A 21331-nucleotide genomic window follows, 5' to 3' on the forward strand; every position below is an offset into this window, starting at 1 on the left:
ACACACACACACACACACACACACACACACACACACTCACACAACACGGGAATGCACCCAGGCTGGGAGCAGCTGCTCTTACCTTTCGCCCCGCGGAGCACGAATCCAAAACCCTCATTGTCCTTCTTCTGCAGAACCACCGTCTTCTCCTCGATGATGCAGTCACTGTAGAGAGAATTCCGGGGATAGCGACCATTATTGTAACCCGTCATCATCACCGTGGCTGGTCCTCCACCGGGGACGTTCATCATCATCGCCAATTAATCACCCAGCTCGCCGGATCCAGGCAGCATGGAGGAAACTCAGCAGCACAGGGAGCAGGAGGAGCGGAGGCAGCTGGGGGGGCCGGCGAACGGGATAGGCGGGCACGGCACAATGGGGCTCGGAGGGGGGGCAGGCAGAGGCAGAGCCGGAGCGGAGCCGAGCGAGCGGGAGGAAGGAGTCAGGCATGGTGGCGAGGCCGCCAAGCCATGGCCGCGCGGGCTGGCTCCGGGCACCCAAAGGCAAAAAAAGTAAGTGGCCCAGAGCCACCGGGGGCAGCGGCGCCAGGGTGGCCGGGCCGATGCATCTTCCAGGGGCGCCTGCTGAAACCAGCCAGAGGAGAAATGAGGCAGCAGGTTTTTTTTTCTTCTTCTTCTTCTTCTTTTTCTTCTTATTCTTCTTCTTCCCGAAGGGGTTTTCAGAAATCAAATTCTATTTGCTCTCCGCACAAGCCGGTGCCGAGACGCAGCGACCCCTCCCTCTCGGTCCGAATGAATGTGGTGTCCCCACAATCGCCAAGGAGCCCACAATGCCACGGCGGCAGCTGCTCGGCGTCATCCCGCACAGAGAAACCGCAGGCTGGCGGAGGGGGCGGCCGGGGCGCTGCCGGCGGGTGGGGGCTCCTAGCAGGAGGCAGGTCACTCCAGCGACACCAAAGCCACTTACGGCACGGCCTCCTTTAGGGGATGATGAGCCGTGGGGACAGGGAGAAGGGGGCTCAGGGGCTGCTCCCTTTGAGAGACAACCCAAAGCCACACCGCCTGCCTCTTGGCACAGCATTTTTTTTTTAAGGGAAAGAAACCCGAAGGCTCTAACTTTGCTTCAGCTGCCAAAGCCTCCCATCATTTACAGTAAGGGCGCTTTGCCACATGACTGTCCACCCTCGGAGGGACCTGGGGGGCGCAGGACAGAAGTGGACTTCCTGGAGGGCCACATGGCTGGGGCTACACGGGGCCCTCCCCGCCTTCCAGGGGCAGCATCCCCCCAGGACTCTTTGCTGCCCCGGAAGTAAGTCGGCAGCTGGGAGGCCAGGCCACTGCGCAGGGAAGGAGGAGGGGTGGGAGGCAACGTGGACAGGCTTTCTCCAGGGTCCTAAGGGGCTGGCCATGGGAGGGCTGCGAGCCAGAGGTCCTGAGGAATTCAGCAGGCCCCTGTCTCAGAGGGGGAGGCAGGGCGATGCAATTAGTGACACGCTGACAGGCTCGAAGTCACAGACAACTGAAGGTCAGCTGTGTCCAGCACTGGATTCGCAGGCTGCAGGGAGCGCGGGGCCCCAGCATGCAGCCAACTGGGAGCATCGCAGCCCATCCAGACCGTGCCCCACGAGGACAAGGGACGGGGTGCTTGGACAGAGTGATGGGCTGCCGAGAGCTTCCCAGTGCACAGATGAGGGAGGGGAGCTTCAGAGAGGTTGGGGACACAGCTGGAGAAGGCACACATGTCCTGACCCAGTCCTGAGTTCCTGCCCTCACAGCGGGCCAGCACGCACCGGAGCTTGCCAGGGTGACCCTGCCTTCCAAGAAAGGGCTGCCAGAGCGCAGACAGTGACTTTCACAGCCGACAGCCCATACAATTCGGGACGACCGGTCCAGGGTGGTCTAATACTCAAGGAGGGGTCCTGTCCCTGTGCTCTTGCTCTGCCCGCTACCCTGGGCACAGGGAGCCCCAGCTCTGGGAGCTGGGCTGTGACCATGAGCCCCCTGGCTCGGCCCACTGAAGCCCATCAGAAAGGGGCTCAAGCAGGGCCAGGAGTCCAGGGCCCTGGGAGCCCCTGGGCAGGGTCACATGGCTGGCTTGGCCTTTAGTAGATGATGGGCTCCCTAAACCTCACCCTTGCATTACAAGGCGGCAAGAAGCCATGGGCCTCCCAGGGTAACTGTGAGGTCAGGTGGGGCAATTCCCAGGACGGTGTGGTGGGGCCGGGGGAGCCCCAGGGAGCCATCAACTGCCATCAGAAATGGCAGCAGGCTGGCAGTTAGCTAGGACCTAGGGAACCGCAGGAATCAAGGCAGGAGGAACCTTCCCGTCTCCAGAGCCTCCCCCAACCAGGACACAGACCTGCACGGCCTTCCCACCCGCCTCGCTTCCTGCTGAACTCCTCCAGGCGGAGGGCCCTGGCCCTGTGGCTCCCTCGGGCACCAGGCAGGTGCCAGCCCTGCGACCCGTTTCTCCAGGGAAAGGCTCTCGAAGGCCCCGGCCGCCGCGCCCCACTTTCACCCTGCACTGCTCCGCATGAGTAGCGGCTGGCAAACAGCCCCCCGAAGCCCGGAAAGATGATGCCGGCCCTGCAGGTCCTGAGCCCTATCTCCCCCGGGGACACAAGCAGCCCGACACCCACTACCTGTCTTGCACTCCAGGCGGCGGCCCTACTATGGGCCTAGTCTGCCAGCGGGGCCAAATGCTTTGTGTGGCTCACAGACGACTGTCCGTTTCCTTCCAGCAGTCCCCCCACGATGGGGAGCTTGTTGGGGCCAGAGCGACAGCAGCCGTCGGCTACCCCACTGACCGCACGGGGGTGGTCTGCTGGGTGGGTGAGGGGTAACTCGGCTCAGATCCCAGCTGTGCTCTGACCCAAGGTCACTCTGACCTTCACGGCCTCAGAGTCCTGCTCTGCAAAATGGGATGAGGAGCAAAACACGCCCTGTGGGCCGAGCAGGAGTTAATAAAGTCGCCCACCGCAGCCCAGGCACGCAGCCCGTGTTCGCAACGGCGACCCTACCTAGAGACGGTTTGCACGTGCCGACCCCTCCGCCTTCTCCTCCCAGGCTGACGACGGAGCCCCTCTCTGAGTCCCCTGAGTCCTCCCAGCGATTCCTCGCTCACTGAAGAATGTCCTGACTCCCACTCGGGCCGCCACCCTCTTGCCCCCGAGCCGTGTGGCTGCGTCCTGTTTGCTAGGCAAGCGCTGAGCTCCTTAGTGTCTGATACGAAGGATTCCTGTCACTTCTGTTCTGCTTTACTTCAGGATCTAAGCAGCCCCAGACCCCGCCCCTCACGACCCTGTCTTAAGAATTTTTACTCACAGACAGACCTGGGTTTGAATCCCAGCTCAGGCGTTTTCCAGCTCAGCTGCTCAGGGCCTCAGCGTCCCCGCCTGCCAAGTGCCGGCACGGGTACTTGCCTGGCAGACGCTCTGAGGAGCAACCGGGACAAGGCCTCGTAACGGGGAAATGGCCCTCTTGTGCCCAATCCCCGGGGAGACGTGGGTCCTGCACGGCATCACCCCAGACGCCCACAGGGCCCAGCAAAGGGCCGTGTGCCCATCACATCTGTGGGCCGCAGCAGAATGGGGTGAACACAAGGTAGGGGTCGAGCTTGGGTGTGTCAGCGGAGGTGGCAAAGGAACACCACCGGTCCATGAAGGGTCTCGCGTGAACACACCTCCATCCACGACAATCCCTGGATCCTGGGTTGCACCCAGAGGGCAGGAGCGGCTCAGCGTCATGGAGCGCCCACTGCACGTGGCAGGCTGGGCCCCGGCAGCCCGAGACACAAGCGGGAGGGAAGTCCCAGGCCTTCAGAAGTGTGTGGTCTTTGTAGCAAACCGTGAAATGCAGCGGGAGCTCTGAATGCAACCACCGTTCCCTCGACACAGGAGCTCACGTCTAGTTTCATCCGGACGACACAAACGTTCCCTCTACCCCCACAAACCAGCCTGGGCATTCCCACCCCCGGGCCTCCAGGAGGAACCTGCCTGAGATGAGAAACTCTCAGAGGGCTCCTTAATCTGGCTTATGAATCTAAAAGCTGTCTCGGGATGACATCCACAGCCACACGCGGAGGCTGCGGCAGGCGGACGCCACTCCTGAAAGCTGCCTCGGGAGCCGGGTCGAAGCCCCAGGAACCAGAGGCCATGCGGCCTCAGCCCGGCCACCCCGGCCGCGCACCAGCAGCCCCGCTTGCAGAAGCACCCCAAAAGCACTGGGAGCTGCCTTCATGGGGGCCCCACGCTGCTGACCGTGGTGTGCACCCAGAGGCCAACGCCACCTGGTCCTTGGGGACACGGCCTGGTGGAACTGGCAGCCCAGCCCCAGTGATCACCCCGCACCCCTGTTTTGCATCTGCCCCTGCCCTGACCCCAGTCACCGCCCACCTTCCTGCAGGCTCCCCCCGGCTCATTTTCACTCCCTGAAACGCTCTACCGTTGGCTTTGCCTTTTACCCAAGTGCTCACACATGGGCCCTTCACGCCTCACCGCCTGTGTTCCGTGTTCTCCTTGTCTGCCATGGCCTCCCCAACACTGGTCAACTCATAGGTTCCCTGCCCTAGGTGGAAGCCATCCCAAACCCTCCCGACAAAGGTCGATATCACACATTCTCTCCCCGCAGTTGCCTTCGAGCCGGGCCCAAGCCTCTGAGCGGACCCTTCTTACTCACTAACCCATCAACTGTGGGCTCCTTGGGAGCAAACATCTATGCCTTATTCCTCTCTGAATCTCCCTAAGTGGCACAATGTCTGTTCTTGGTGAGACTTTACCTGGGTTTGTTGGCTACACAAAAAACCGAAATCTAGAAGTGCTGTCTTCAAACACACCTTCTGAATAGGGTGAGAAAGCACTTTAGTGAACACAAAATGCACCCTTCTCTGCCAGTTTCCTGTAGCAGGAGCTGCAAAAGGTAAAGGGAGCAGGCATCCAGCCCCACAAAGTACAGTTGTGCAGGCTGCGCACAGTGCAACTCTACGAGATACTATTTACATGATGGCCGTCATAGAACCCTATATTTACTATGGTTATTTTGGCACAGATGGAAGTAAAGTGCCTTGAACACACTCCTGGCGTCTGCCTCACAGGACCACAGGTGTCCAGGCATCAAGTGGCTTTTAACCATGGCCCGAGATCCACTTTCTCGCAGCGGGCCCCACAACAGGCCTACAGGGAAGGCAGCTCTTCCGCTGGTCTGGAAAGTAGCAGGTGCCAGGGGTAACCGTCAGCATTTAGGACTTGTCAGTCCCGAACGAGCTCTCGCAGTGCCTGCTCCTGGAGGAGGCATAAATGTTGAGCCACAGGAAGCCAGGCCTGGGGTGGCCGAGATGTGCGAGCATGCAGGGCCCTGGGCTGGGTGTCTGTTCTGCCTTGCATGGGAAGATCGTGGTAGGCGTTTTAACCTCGAGCTGTTGGGGTAGACCAGATGGCTTCACCCGGAGCTCTCCAGATCTGGGCTAGGATGGGACCATCAAGTCAGGCAGCTGCATTTCTTCTCTGCTCCACTGGGACTGGGTTTTGGTGTAGGGCTGAAGGTCAGAAGCAGCCGGGACCAGGGGCTAAGCTACGTTCATTACTGCAAGAATCCAGCCATAACTCACTGAGTACCTACTAAGTGCTAGGGGATGGACTGGATAATTGGCAGTTTGCAGAGACCAAACCGGGCCCAGTCTAGCCCTTATGGAGACATCAGGTGTGGTGTGTTGAATGGTGACCCCGCAGAAGATGTGCTCAAGTCCTAACTCCCCAAACAGGGTCTTTGCAAGTGTGTCTAGTTAAGGGTCTCAAGAGGAGACCCCCTGGATTTAGTGAGGGCCCTAAAACCAATGACTGGTCCTTATAAGGGAAGAGAGAGGGAGATCTGGGGTACAGAGGTACCTGGGTCAGAAAGCCAGGTGAAGACAGAGACAGAGATTGGAGGGATGCGGGCGCAGAACAACGAACACCAAGATTTCTGGCAAACGCCAGAAGCTGGAAGAGCTGGGGAAGGGCCCTCCCCCAGAGCCCTCGGAGGGACACAGTCCTGCTAACACCGTGAGCTCAGACTTCCAGCCTCCAGAATTGGGGAGAATGCATTTCTGTATCCCCGGCCCATGGTCATTTGTTACAGAAGCCTTGGGAAACTCTGACACCAGGCAAGCAGGAAGACAAGTATTAACTCCAACAGTCACACGAGTGTGCAGGACACAGGGCTGTGAGAACCAGGCTGGGGACTTCCTGTAGGAGGAGCGCTGACGCAGGAGCAGGCCTGAATGGGTCAGGAGGCTGGAGAGATAAGAGAGGAGAACATTCCAGAAGGAGGTAGAACCACAAGATAAAGGTTCTGAGGCACACCAGAGAGGCCGGAGGGGCCGATCACACAGGGCCGTGGGTGTCAGCTGCCTGCCCACCCAGGGCCGGGTTCAGGGGATGCAGCTGACTGGCGAGAGGCTGGGGTGCAGGCCCAGGGCAGCCCCTGCTCACCCCCAGCATCACCCAAGAAGGCTTCAACGAGAGAACACCGCAGTTACACCTCCGTCCACTAGCCCTTTGTGGCCAGGCCTGATCCGGCTGGAATGACCCAGGGGTGACTTGCACACGTGGCAGGAACGTCCAACAACCACGTCCCACGGAAACGATTCACACCCAATGTCTCCTGCTGCTGCTGACCCCACCCCAAGCCAGCAGCGCGAGTCGGATGTCAGATGAGGCACCACGGCGGGAGGGCACTGTGCCCGGAGTCAGCAGGAGTGGGTGCTCACAGACGGGGGGACGAGCCGTGGGCTGGGCGGGGTGACCCCCTCCGGGGCTGTGGAAGCAGGGGGAGGGGTGCAGAGCTGCCGGCTGGGAGGCTGCAGGGATGTTTCAGCAATCAGGCCCTACAACCGGCCCCCGGCGGCCGCAACGCTTTGTGGGGTCCCACAGACATGCTTGTGCCCTGGAAAATAATCCACCGGCCGTGAAATCCAAAGAGCAAACAGCCGCGTGCAAATCGGTCCGTGCTTAATTGAGTGTCCCTGAAATCTAACGTGGGGTCAACCTCATTACTCACTTAGCTCTGTATCCACAGACACATCACTGCACGCAAGAACCACGGGCAAGTTGGATCTTCTCAGTTTGAACGGATTTTTGGGGATGCGGCCGAGGGCGAAGAACTTGCAGGAGTCTCGGGGGAATTACCGCAGGGAGCTACTCACAGGCACGTGGGTTCAAAGGCAAAAGTCCCCAGATCACTGCAGAGCTTTTCCCTGGCGAGGTGTCCAGTGCACGTGGGCCGTGCATACGGGGGTGGGTCTGGGCTAGGGCCGCTGGAGCAGCGGTGGGGGCGACGGAGACTGGGGGCCCCAGGGGGACTCCCATGAGGGAGGCTGGAGCGTTTATCGTATGGAGCAGTTGTGTGTGGGGGTCCCCGCCCTCTCCAGGGCAGCGAAACGGAAGCCTGAGAGAAGCCTCGCCTCGGTCACTCCCCTGGTGAACGCATTTCGGTGGCAGCCTGATGCAGGCAGGAACTGGGACACTATTAGAAAGAGGGACCTCCAGGGATTGGGAATGACACTGGCTGTCCTAGAAATTTCCGGGCTCTGCCAATCAGGAAGGATGGGGCTACACAGAGAGCCCGTCAGCTCCTCTGAGGGGGGTGCCGATGGCCTCAACAGGTGTCCCAGCTGGGCAAAGATGCCAGGCGTGGGCAGGCGGCCCAGATCACGGCGGTGGTGCTGGCTGTAGGGCAGCACAGAGGGCCGCTCCACGGGCGGGCAGGGGCAGAGCCGGGCCTCATCCTTGGGAAGGCCTGGCAGCCGTGAGCAAGCCGGTGGGGGGCGGGGGGTTCCCTGAGTCATCTGTCACTTGCCGCCGAGCTGGTGTCTCTCAGCCCTTGTCTACACACGCTGCCACTCCCTGCATCCTGCTTCCTGCTTCCTGGGTGGGTAGTACTTGGTGTTCCCCCTCCCCCACACCCCCAACACAAGCAGGAGGCTGCCACAATCCCCGGGCGAGACGAAGCCCTGCGCTCAGTGCCATCTTGGTGTTCTGGGACACGAGCTGTGCATGGCGGTGCTTACGTCACGTGCAGGAAGTTAGCAGTGTGGGCAATTCATTCACAAATGACGCTGCTCCTGGCTCCTGAGAGCCCGTCTTGCTCCACGGGCGGGGAGGCAGCGTCACTTCACGGGGCACTGGCGAGGACAAGGGCTCTGTCCCCACGGAGCCCACACGCCCACTCAGCAGAGACACGCTCGTCCGGGAGGATCGGTGTCTGCACGTCGGCAATTATGAAAACACCCCGCCTGGCGTTCCTCCTCGTCGCTAACATGATAAGCAATACAAGTTTTTCCTAATAGAAGCAATAATGTGCAAAGAACTGGATTCAAATTAAATTGTCTCATTACTTTGTAATAAATCACCCAAAAGCATTTCCTAAGTACTACCAGGCATGTTACCTGCCAACGGCGGCTGGTGGAGAAGACAAAGACACGGCCGAAATGCGTTCAAAATAATGACGGGAGGCGATCACGGCTCCCCGCGGACAGCAAAGGAAACGGGGTCTAAAAGGGAAGACGGCCGCCTTGGAACAGGAAAGGCTCGGGTGGGGACCCCAGCTGGAAGTGGGAGCTTGGACAGGACCCACACCTACACTGGGCTTGGGTTTTCCTGTCTGTAAGATAGAAAACCAGAATATTCCAGGAGGTACTTAATTGATGCTTATTGACTCAGAATGCAGCCTGAACCCAGGACTGTCGTGTACGAGCTGTGATGCACATGGGGTGACCCAGCGTTCTGGGCTGCCCAGGACACGGGGAGCTTTCGGTTTTTAAAACCAGGCTGGACCTGGGCAAGCCAGGAAGATCTGGCTGCCCTTCCACGTCACTGCCTGCAGGACTTTACAGCACCCACAGCACCACAAAACCTTCTCCCACGGCCCACCTCTGCCACCCTCCTGGCCCAGTGGGCTGGTGGGATCATTCATGTTGGATAGTCCGTGAAGCTGGAGGGGGACAGTCTGCCCAGCGCCACAAAGCTCAGCCAATAGCAAGTCCAACTTGTAAACCTTTGCCTTTAGTCCTGAACTGAATATTCTTTAAAAAAAACAAAAAGGGGAACAGGACAACTGCCTGACATTTTGCTAGGAGTGAGGAAAGGGGCCGTTTGTGACTTTTCTTCCTGCGGTAATTACAGCGAGAGGCCAGGCCTGCCCCATCTGTTGGTCTTGAAACTCACCCAGAAAGACCACGCTGAGGGGGCTATGGGCAGGCCATTCCCAAGTCCCTCAGGGACGGTGGCCACTGGAAGCCGTGTCCTTTCGTAGAAGCCAGACCAAACATAGGCATCACCCTCCTGGCTTTGGAAAGGGGGCTGAACTTGGGCTGGGTGAGGGGACTGGGGACCCACCTGGCCAACCAGATAGCACTGACGTCTAAGGCGAGAAGGCATGAGACACCCAGGCCAGGCCCCGGCTGGAGGGTAGGGTCTGGCCATTGCTACTGTCCACCCCTAGACCACCAACCTCTTCCCACAGAATATCCTGTTTTCTGTTCCCAGTGCTAATGCTTCTAGAAAAGGTTGCCTTCACCAAAGGGATGGTTCTAAAAGTTGCTCAGAGTGCGAAGTAGACACATCTTCACGTGTAGCGCCTGCATGAGCCCTTCGAAGGGGGCTCTGCAAACATTCTAGATCAGGGGTTGTCAAACTCTTTCTGTAAAGGGCCAGAGAGTACGTATTTCAAGCTTTGCAGGCTCTAGGGCTCCTGTTGCAGCTACTTATTCTGCTGCTTGTGGCTCAAAGACGGCCATGACACCATGGAAATGAACCGGTGGGGCTGTGTTTCAATAAAACTTTATCGATAAAAAGAGGCAGTGGGCCAGATTTGGTCCTTGGGCCATAGGTTCTTAAGTCATGGTCTAAATATTCTAAAGACCTAATGAATTGACACCAACGATACATGTATGTGAGTGCCTCAAAATAACTCCCTGTGACCACGTATCATAAAAGCCAGCAAGTCCTAACCCCCTACACAAGCAATACTGACATCACTCTACACAGCTACCCAGTTTGACACAACATCTGAGCCTAGAAAAGACCCAAGGAAAACACGTTTTAGAAATGAGGTCATCCATCAGGTGCCCTGGAAAGATTCAGAACGATCGTAGGGAGAATCCTTCCTGAAACACAAAGAAACACGCCCCTCCTGATGAGCCAAAGCTGAGGAGGCCCAGCTTCTAAGAACTGGGGCTTGCACGTGTGTGTGAATGTTCCTCCGTGGAAACAGCGTGTTCAGGTAGGTACGCGCCGTGCTTTCCCATCCCCGTTTCAGCTAATGGGCCACCTGCCCCATGAGGTCTTCTGGGGCTGGAGCAGAGGTGTGCTGTTCCTGGGCTCACACTGTACTTCGACCTGGAACGCACTCCGTATGCTGGCTATACGCCAAACTCCTATGCATCCCTCAAAGCCCGCCAGCTCCTGGGGCTTCCCCCAGTCGGTTCCCACTATGGAGGCAGGAAGAGTCAGAGACGTACTCTCTCAGCCTCCCTTGCCGTTATGGATGGTCACAGGACACGGTTTAGGCCCGCAAAACTCAAGGGCAAGTCTCCAGGACCTCTGGGAAAGATTTTACTTGTGGGAGAGATTTAGAGGGGGGGCTTCCTAGTGCCTTTTCTTCCCCTAAATCCTTGCTCGGGATTTGCTCTGAGGGCATGACCCTCGGAGCCGTGGCCACCGTCTTGCAGCCATGAGGGAGAGGCCAAGAGGCTTGTAGAGATGCCGCTGGGCCTCGGAGCAGACCCTGGACGTGCCCTTCTTCAGGCTTGCCACGGACGCCTCAGCCACTGTGCGTGGGTTCCTGTTCTTTGCAGCCAGAAGCTTCCTAATAGACATCCGGAGGTCGGAGCAGGGAGGGTGGGGAGGTCATCTGTCAGTGAGAAGATCCGAGCAAATGACCAGAATCCGGATGCCAAGACTTTCCGATAAATCGAGCAGCCTTCAGGCTCTGTTCTGGGCGGGAAAGACTCCTCCAGACCCCTTCTTCTCCAAGGACTGCTCATTAGCCGTGAGGACTCAGGACGCCCTGGTGACACAGACCCGAGGCCCCGCACCACCTTCTATTTCCCTGGGGAAGATTTAATTACAGCCCCTCATCTCAGATGGACTCAGCTCGGAAAGCGGAGGCTACAGATGGGTGGTTTTCTTGATCTTAGCCGAGGCGGGTGTGCTGTCGACCACACAAGGACTCGGGAAGCACCCTGGCTGCTCCTCGGTCCTGAGGCTAAGCCCGTGTGCTGTGTGGTGGGGACAGACAGACACAGCGGCCGCGGGAAGTTTCTAAAGCTCCAGGCGAAGTAAAGGATGTTAGACAGACGGGAGCTTCGCCACGGTGCGGACCGGCCCCTTTGACCGACAGAAGGGAAAGCTGGGCCGAGGCCCACACCTGACCAAGCCGATGGCGGAGCGAGGACTCTGTACCTTCTGACCCGTCCCGTGGCCTCCGCGGCCCACGTGGTCAACTGATGGGGTTTCGGTTCTGGAAAAGCGACCGAAACGGAAAAGCGTTTGTGCTACAGCTTGTCTAGGAGAGTGGCGAGTGCCTTCCTCTTGAAATGAGCAAGTGCCACGAAGCCTTCCCTGCCTCCAGGTCCCAGGACGCTTGGTGCCGCCCACTCACCGCCACACAGGGGCCTCCTCCAGGCTGCAGTCCAGCCCGCATGCCCTCTGACCTCCAGGGCCGGCCCAGGCAGGGCTCAGAGGTCAGGCTCCTCCTGAGCCGGACACACGCTCCCACGCGCTGTTCCCCGTAAGCCGCTGCGGCTTGTGCCCACTCCTGCCGGCAAGCTGCTCCGCAGAAGACGCCGTCTTGCAGAGCCGGCGCTTGTCCCCAGCTGTGTGCCCCTCTTCCGTGCAGGACGTCCCCCTCCACCTGCTCCCTGCCATGCCTCCGCCGGAGCCATCAGGACCATTTCCCGCGGCATCTGGATAGAGCCGTCGGAGCAGCACGTCGGCGAATCCTCCAGAGACGTAAGTCAGCCCGGCCGCCAGGCTGCAGATGGTCTGCGTTTCCAGGGGGCTTCCCGGTGTCTCCCCTTAACTTCCCAGTTCCTCGGGATTTCCTTACCGCCCCCCCTCAGCATGCGTGCCTCATTACTCTTTATTCAAGCTGGAGTCCCAGCACATGGCTGGACTTTCCCGGCCATCCGTCTTGTCCTCCTTCGTGCTGGGGCTGCCGACCTGCTCCTGGTGGCTCGGGCGATGGTTCGGTGGTTTCCAGCCTGCCCCAAACAGGTCCTTTCTCAACCACAATCTGGTTCCAGGTGCTTGTCTCCGAGGCCAGGCTACAGCTGTATGTGTCTTCCTGACATCAATGGCCGGCCTAGCTTCTGTTCCCCATTGACTCCCCTTGTCGCCAAATGCCCCAACACTGACTCTCAACAGTCAGAGGGTCTCAGGATGTCTGAGTTTATCAAAACAGATCCCAGCTGAACGACACTCACTAGAAGGTCCCCCCCTCAACTACTGAGAAGAACACCACCGTTCAGCAGCAGGTGTCGAGACGCATCGATCAGTGCGAGTGTAGATAATACAACGGTGTCGTCTTCACAACATGCCCGGCACCGTGGGAAGCCCCCACAGCTGCTGTGCCTCTCACGTAACAAACTTAGGAGGGAGGCACGGTCTTCTTCCCCACTTTATAGATGAGGAAGCTGTGGCTCAGAGAGGTTCGGGGACTGGCTGAAGGTCATGCAGCTGGCATGGGGCACAGCTGGGCATCCAACTGGGGTGCTTGGCTGCACTGTCCTGCATTTGCCCGCAAGGAGCCAGGTCCTGCCTCAGCACAGGGGAGGCTGGTCCTTTGCCCACGGAGGGAGGACGCGGGGCTCCTCCCTGGGCCCTCAGCGCCCTCTTCTGAAATGTGCACAGTGTGGGGCAGCTCCTCCACACCCAGCAGGACGTGGAGCCTGAGGCCCACCTCCTGTCTCTCCCTGTGCCCGGGGAGAAGTGGGACCACAGCCTTACTCCTGGGGAGGAGAGGGAGTCAGTTAGGATGGGATGTTGCCTCCCTGAAATGCCTCCCTGCCTGTTCCAGCCACCTGCCCCAGGCCCTTGGTCTGTTCCGTTCACCCCACAGCACCGATGAGCAGCTGAAATGATGTCCTCATTTCCCCACACGTTCCTGGAGCCCCCTGCACTAGAATGGGGACCTTGGGAGGGCAGGGTGCTATCTGTCCTGCTGGCCACGCATCCCCGGGGCCTGGAATTCTTCTGTTGGTGACCGTGGGGCAACTCCTGTCAGAGCCTCAGCCTGGCCCCAGAGCTTCCCTCTGCTATGGATATAGGGCCCACCGCTGCCTGCCAACCCACCCTGGCTCCTCGTGCAAGTCAGAACAGGTGCCCTTCCCTCAGGCCCTGACTCCCGTCTGCCAACATGCACGAGATCCGTTTCCAAATCCACAGGGCCCCGGGTGTGAGTTTTGTCTGTGGGGGCTACACCCCCGCCCCAGGAATCTTGCTCTTCAGGTCTTAGCTCAAGGCCAGCAGGCGAAGGGGCTGGGAGCGGTAGGTAGGTCTCGGTCCTGGTGCTCGTCTGGACGCTTGGGTGAGCGAGGGAAGATACACGTGTGGGGGTGCAGTGGCTGGAAAGCGTTCCCCCCAAACACATGTCCACCCCAAATGTGGAATGACTTCTTTGAAAATAGGATCTTTCTGATGTAATTAAGGTAAGGACTGAGGACAGATCATCCTGGATTGGGGGAGGGGGACCCTAAACCCAATGACAGGTATCCTTATAAGAAAACAGGAGAGACACAGGAGGAGAAAGTATGACTTGAAGTTGGAGGCAGACGCTGGAGGGACAGGGCCACAGCCCAGGGACACCGGGGCCCCGGAAGCTGCAAGACGCAGGAAGGATCCTCCCCCAGGGCCTCCAGAGGGAGTGTGGCCCACCAGCACCTTGATTTAAGACTTCTGGGAGTGGGAGAGGACACTGGGGGAGGACAAGTCGTGCTGTGCACGTTGCCCGGTGTGGGGTCACTTGCAGGGCAGCTGGACACTCATCAGGGAGTAAATGGCGGGACTGTGGCTCTGCACCTGCACGGGCTGCCCAGAGGGTCCACGGGCACCGGAGCCCAACGCCGGGCCCCCGAGCTCTGTCTGCAGGAACCTCTGTGCCGGTGCTGGGGCCCTGTCCACAGAGAACCACGGACCGTGGCCAGGAGGATTCCCCCAGGTCTTCAGAGGTTTCTGGGATGGCTAGCACTGTGGCCTGTTGCAGCCAGCTCCCCAGCAGGGCAGGGGTGAGGAGGGGCACCTTCCTGAGTCAGGAGCAGGCAGGACATCATCCTGACCTCACTCTGGTCCACAGTGACCTTGCTCCTTGTGCCAGCTGGGGTTCAGCCTCAGTGGGCCCAGCACCGACCTGTGTGTCCTGGACGCAGGGTGGGCTCTGGGCTGGGGCCTCCGTGGCAGCAAACCCTTGCCCTCCTCCCGGGCGGCCCCGGCATGGCCTCACAGCCTTGGGCACCACGGGTTCTCCCAGCCAGCACACGAACACCGGCCCCCCAACCCCTATCCCACCAGCGTCTGGAAATGACTTGGGGTCCCACGGAAGCCAATGTGTGGGGCTGAGGGACAGTGGGCACAATCTGGGAGAGGAGCCGGAGTACCCAGGCAAGGAGAAAAGAGAGCAGAACTTCCGCAGCCTCACCTTCTCCATCTGTGAAGTGGGCTGTCAGTCCGACTGGGGGGTGATAGACGCAAGGCTGACACTGATGAAAACCACCCATCCCAGCGTCCGTTCTCACGGCCCCAGGTCACAGTGTGGAGAGCTCACAAACACCCTGTATTAGCGTTTGCAGCACAGCAACTGAACGCGAGCCCGGTGGCTTCCAGAACGCATGCACTCCTGCTGCACGGCGGCCTGGGCGAGGTTGGGGGCGGGGCACCTGTTTCTTGCCCTTCCAGGTTTCTGGAGGCGGCCTGCAGTCCTTGGCTCGTGCCCGCCCCCCCCATCGCTCCGACCCCTGGTCCTTCACCACGTCTCCCTTCCCTCTGCTTCCAACCCTCCTTCATCCTAATGAGGACCCTTGCGAACACACTGGGCCCACCCCACATGCCAGGATCATTTTCCAATCTAAAGGTCAGCTGATTCCCCGCAAGGTCCCTTGTGCAACCCTAAATCTCCTTGGGCAAGCATCGTGTTCACATCCCAGGATTAGGATGTGGGCGTGTCCAGGGGGCCCCTACTCGGCGACCACACCGCCCCAGCCCCTGCACCCCGCCCCCCGTGAGACAGCGAGACCGACCAGGCTTGTAATGCAGGCTGGGGTGTTTTCACCAAACCTCGCTGATGACGGGGTGTCTCATCAGATCCTAGGCACTGCCCGGGTGGCGACGCCGAGGGCGGAGGAGCCCGTTGGCATGGGTACGGCGGAACGAGCAGACAGGTAGTGTGGCGGAAGCCATTGTGCGTTCTCCGGGGCGCAGGGGAACCAAGTCTGGCCAGTAACGAGACCGTACGCAGTGCCCACCGGCAGGCCGAGGGCTCTGCCCGCACGTGCTCCCGGTGGCAAGGGAACTGGGCTGTGGTGTGGGCTGCTCGGAGCATTTCGGTTTGTCTCTCCCGGAGCCGGCGTCAGCTCCACCTCAGCCCTGCGTGCCCCTCATGCTGGGGGCCCTCCTCTCGGCCGACTCTGACCCGGGAAAGCACCAAAGGAACAGCTCTGGCACGGAGGCGTTTCTCTGTGTTTTAGGTTTGCGGTGGAGGAGGAGTCAGGAAACTGTGTGAGGCCCAGCCCCAACCCAACAGGCGACGCTGACACACCCAGCCACGGCTGGCAGGGGCCTCGTCTTGCAAGGTCAGAGGCCATCAGATTCTCAGGGCAGAAAAGAATTAGATAAAGGTGAAACTCGGAGCCCTGGGGAGTGCTCTCCACGAGGGCTGAGAGGAGCTCGTCCTGCACGTTCATCCCGCCACCGCGCTGGGGCTGGACCTGCCCGCAGCGCCATCTGGGCCACGCAGGGCTACGATGTGTCAGGCTCCCACCGTGGTGCCACCGCGCCTGCCTGGGGAGATCAGTCCTTTACTGGAGAGCAGTGAAAGGGGTTTCCCGATCGTTCTCTTCCCACCTGCACAGTCCTCTTTGGTTTAAGAAGTGGTCCCTAACACAGTGACCGGGGGGCGGGGGGGAGCAGGAAGAGGCGGATGCGTGCCCCTCAGAGAAAACCCTCCCTTCCTTGGTCTGCACCTCCAGGCTCTTGGTTTTTGCACAGAACCCCCCTCTCGATGTCTTGCACATGCAGGGCTCTGCTGGCAGAGGGTGTGGGTGCTGATGGCCAAGTGTCACCCAGATTTATAGAAACAGGTTCTGGGCATGCTGAGGCTGAAATGTGCAGGGAGCACACCTGGGGCGTGGCAGGCATTGTCCTACATCAGGGGCGGTTGCTTTTCCGTGTGACAGCCAGGAAACAGCTCAACGACCTTGGGACAGCGTGAGCCAAACCTCTCAAGGGTGAACGGGTGAGAGCACCGGGCCCAGCAGCTGTGGCAGCAGGACCCCATCTGATGGAAGGACACTCTCAGGAGCGCCGCGAGGTGCCTCCTGGGAGAACGCCAGCCGGAGAAGAGGAAGGGGGAGGTCATCCCTGTACACTGGCAGGGGCTAGACACCATGCGGCAAGTACGGAAGCAGGACTGAGTGTGGGGTGCCCGCTGTGGCCTCACATTCGCAGGAAAGGTCGCCAGGGCAGTGCAAGAAGGCTGGCAGGCACGGCCAGCCCCCAGAGTGCCCGCTTTGGGGCAGCGGGACGGGGAGGGGGGAGAAACGTATTTCACACGCTTCTGTGTTCTCTGAGGGTCTCCAGACAGACAAGTGGGCATTGACGGTTTTCTAGAAAGCCTCTGACAGTGGGAGGGAGGGGGCAGGAGGAAGGAAGCCTGGAGCCCTTGCTCCTGCAGGGGGGGTGGTGGCCCAGGAGGGGCGGAGGGTGGAGGAAGAAGAAAGCACAAAAGGAGAGCTCTCCTGTCTCAGGAAGATGCGATGGGAAGGACATGCACTTGTCCAAGGGTGGAGTCAGTCCAGGGGCTTCGTGCCCTTACCTGGCTAAGGATCAGGGGTCAGGGGTCGCAGCACGGGTGAGGACGTGGAATTCCAGGGGGAAACAGCAGAGCGGGTGAGGCTGGGCCTCAGAGGAGGAGGGAACGGGGCAACCTTAGGCTTGGTCAGGCCCCTCCACCCCAGCGCCCTGCCTCCCGCCTTAGCTTCCCAGGTCTTTGGTGAACCTGCCCAGCGGGGTTCCGCTTGAAGCAGCATCCTGCCCTGCCCCCACCTGCCTGCCCCTATGTTTCCGAGTCTGCCACCGAACCTGTCACCCTCCATCCTGGTGCGTTTTTGTGTGTGGGGAGGCCTTTCCTGTTCATTCCTGCCTGTGCCTACGTCCTGCAGGAGGGCCCTGGGGCGGCTCCGAAAAGCAGGAATGACTGCCTCACGGTCCTGGAGGCCAGAAGTCCGATATCTGTTGTCATGGACCCAAATCATGGTGATGGCGGGAGCTCCCTCCAGGGACCCGAGGAGAGACTCCTGGCCTCTTTCAGCTTCTGGGGCCCGAGGCGTCCCTCTCGCCCTCGCCCCCTCCTGATCACGTGGCCACCCGTTCGCATCATCTCCCTCTGCCTCTCTCTTGTAAGGACAGCTGGGCTGACGGGCAGGCCCACCTGAATAAGCCAAGATAATCTCCCATCTCAAGATCTGTAACTTCATCATGTCTGCAAAGACATCCCCACGGTTTTTTTGCCATATGAGCTGATGCTCACGGGCTCCAGCGCGTCACTGGGGGCCGTTATTCAGACGACTGGATACACCGATCACTCAGGACAGAACCTTCCAACACTCGACACATAGTTTCTGAATGAATGCTTGGGAAGAGAGGCACAAAATCCGGTCCAAGCTCCTCCCTCCTGGTACCCATGTCCCCCTCTCCCGGCGTCTTTACCCATCGCCCCCGAAATGTGGGAAGCAGCTCCCAGAACCTGAAGCCACATGGCATCAAAGACCCATGTCCTGGTTTTCTGAGATGGCCGGACTCATCATGTCATGCGGTCCCCTACCGGGGAGGTGCAGGCCGTGCAGAGAAGGTGGGGGCAGGAGACAGGCATGCCCCGACCCCCAGGGCCCCTGCATGGTCCTTCCAGAAGGAGGCCCAGTGCCTCTCTGCCTTGGAGTTTCCATCAAGAGCGAGCAGCTCTAAACGCATGGATGGGAAGAGGGTGGCAAGAGGTAAGGCATGGGTGATTTCATGAGTGCTGACAGTGCGTGTGGCAAGTTGGAGCTAAGGGCCCCAACCCTTCCTCAGTACGCAACTCACACCTCTGTCCTCGATCCTAGCCATGCCCTGAAGGGGTGCTGCCACGGGACCCCTGCCTTCCCACACAAGAGACCCAGACACTTGGCAAAAGAAGTGATTCATGCACGGAAAGAGGCCACACTTCTGAAACACGGGGCGAGAAAAGCTCCCAACCGCGCACGGGATCCCGGCTGCGCAAGCCCTCTGCCAACCTTTGGAGCTCACTTCCCCTGCCTCCCGGCCCCGTTCCAGAACAGAGCTCTGCCTACCCCAGCTCCTCCCCTTTGCGCGTCCCCGAGCCCTTGCTCATCCCTCCTCCACGGGCCAACTGCAGGCCAGGAACCTGGGAACACGACGGCACCATCTGCCATGCCAGGCTTCCAGCCACCATGCCAGCCTCCACCTTGACCTTGACTCACAGAGTCGGGCTGGAATCAGCATGTGCCCCGAGGAGCAGAGACCCCGTGTGCTGGCTGGCAGCCACCCGGGGGTGCATCCAGGGGTCCTGGAGCGGCTGGGACCACCTCCCAAGGCGGCAAGGGCAGGCAGCAGGTTTCTCTAAGATGCACCTCCCTGAAGCCCCTGACAGGCTGTGCTCGTGCCTGTCTCCTGGGGGCCGACAGGGGCGCCTGGCATTGCCTTCTGTCCCTGCCCTGTGCCACTGCACCCAGCTGCCCGTGGCCTGCTCCTCAGACCACACAGACCTTTAGGAAAAGATGGGTTATTTTCTTTTTAAAAAAATTGAGATGTGATTGGCATAACATAAAATTAACCACTTTCAATTGAACACTTCAGGAGCGTTTAGTGCTTTCATAGCCTTGTGCCACCACCACCTTTATGTAGTTCCAGAACATTCTTAACACCCCAGGAGGAGAACCCCCACCTGTCAAACAAGCACTCCCCAGTGGGATTATTCTCGAAGATGCAAAGGAAGAACAGGTCCTCACTGAGCATAACATATAAAACGTGGTCATAATACGCCTCTACGTTAGTAAAGTCCCTTGAATCCCAGTCAGATGGAGACTGAGAGCACCCGGCCCGGGTTCAAATCTCAACCCTCCCCTTTCTGTGCAGTTTCCTCCTCTGTGAAGTGGAGGGCACGAACACATCCCTGCTTGTGGGCCTGGGACACAGAACAGGTGCTGAGAAGAGCGTGCAAAATGAGTCACTGAGCACGAGGACGTGCCAGGTCTGTTTCCCCATCTGGGAATGGAGACAACAGTCACCTCCCAGGAAGTGTGAGGTCCAGAAGCAAGAACAACTGGAAAATGCGCTGCATGCAGTAGGTGCTCAATATGTTGGCCCTGCGCTGGGGGGAGGGGCTCAAGCAGAGGCTGCCCAGGTGCCCCAGGGTCCAGTCAGGGGAGGGAGGACTTGAGAGGTGGCCAACATCAACCCCTGTGACGTGGAACCCAGGGCCGAGAACAGGGAGGAAGGAGAGAGCCGCTCCTATGGGCCTACTGTGTGCAGGGCCCCAATGGGTGCTTCCTGTGCAGTGACCATGTATCCCCATCAGGCGTGGATGAGGAGCCTGAGGTCAAGGCGGGGAGGTTGCCTGCCCACATCTCACAGCCGGAACAGCCACCGTGCTCTCGAGTTCACAGCTGGGACTGGCTCACGGTGTGACACAGGGGAGGCTGGACAAGCCCCCCAGGTGGGCCTCCCAACTTCTCGCCCGGGGCTCCCCAGCCAGCCTGGCTCTTGCCATGGGATTCGGCTGGGGTGGGGGCTGGGCTGTATGTACAGGGGCAGATACTCTGCTCCCGTGAGCTGCTGTCTTTCCGAGCGCTCCTATGCTGGCGCCCTGGTAAGCCTGGGGGGCCTGGGGGGACCCTGTGGAGGACAGCATAGGACAGGGGCTGGGGCAGGGGTGAATGCAGAAACAGAGTGTGCCAGCGGAAGCAGCCCACATGGGCAAGGGCATGGGATGTGGTCACAGTGACAGGCAGGACAGAGGGGCCTGGAACCGGAAGGTGGGGGTGAGGGGAGGCTCGTGCAGCACACATAAAGGCCTGAACCATTCTGTGTCCAGGGTAGGTTGTGAGCACGAGAAATTCATATTTCAGAAATGCCACTCGGGTGGGTGGACTGGGAGGGGAGGAAGCTGCTGGCAGGCGGGAGATGAGTCAGAGGGCTGAGCCCAGTCCAGGTGAGAAATATGGGGAGCATCCGAATATGGCCCTGGCGGCAGCGACGGGGCAGGTGTAACCAAGAGGAAGGGTGCGGGGAACTGATGGCATGTGGGGCTGACTGGCTGCTGGGAGAGGCTGGTGGCTGGCATCGAACAGCTGGCTGTGTCTGTTTTGGAAATGCCTATGATCCACATGAGGAGGCCAGAGCGCTGACCTGCCTCACTCCTCCCTCCCTCCCTCCTTTCTTTCCTTCCATCATCCATCCATCCATCCATCCGCCATCCATCCATCCATCCATATGTCATCCATCCATCCATCCGTCATCCATCCGTCATCCATCCATTCATCTGTCATCCATCCATCCCTCATCCATCCAACCATCCATCCATCATCCATCCATCCGTCCGTCATCCATCCATCATCCATCCATCATCCGTCCATCCATCCATCCATGTCATCCATCCATCCATCCGTCATCCATCCATCCATCTGTCATCCATCCATTCATCTGTCATCCATCCATCCCTCATCCATCCAACCATCCATCCATCATCCATCCATCTGTCATCCATCCATCTGTCATCCATCCATCCATCCATCCGTCATCCATCCATCCATCACCCATCCATCCATCATCCATCCATCCATCCATCCACCATCCATCTATCCACCATCCATCCATCTATCCATCCATCTATCCATCCATCATCCATCCATCCGTCATCCATCCAACCATCCATCCATCATCCATCCGTCATCCATCCATCCATCCATCCATCCATCCGTCATCCATCCATCCAACCATCCATGTATCCATCCGTCATCCATCCATCCATCACCCATCCATCCATCATCCATCCGTCATCCATCCATCCATCCACCATCCATCCACCATCCATCCATCCATCTATCCATCCATCATCCATCCATCCCT

At 59.4% G+C, this 21331-nt stretch overlaps 1 protein-coding gene across 2 annotated transcripts in view; it reads right to left on the minus strand.

The window, feature by feature from the left end:
- Nucleotides 1–21331, minus strand: part of SHANK2 (SH3 and multiple ankyrin repeat domains 2) — a 472550-nt gene that overhangs the window by 141998 nt on the left and 309221 nt on the right. For both annotated transcript variants that reach the window (XM_040639603.1, XM_040639604.1), the window contains one exon: nucleotides 83–165. In XM_040639603.1, the coding sequence (XP_040495537.1) occupies nucleotides 83–165 (83 nt within the window). The remainder of the gene's footprint in view (nucleotides 1–82; nucleotides 166–21331) is intronic.

Source organism: Ursus maritimus, unplaced genomic scaffold (assembly GCF_017311325.1).
Source record: "Ursus maritimus isolate PB19 unplaced genomic scaffold, ASM1731132v1 scaffold_23, whole genome shotgun sequence".
NCBI classification, from domain to species: domain Eukaryota; kingdom Metazoa; phylum Chordata; class Mammalia; order Carnivora; family Ursidae; genus Ursus; species Ursus maritimus.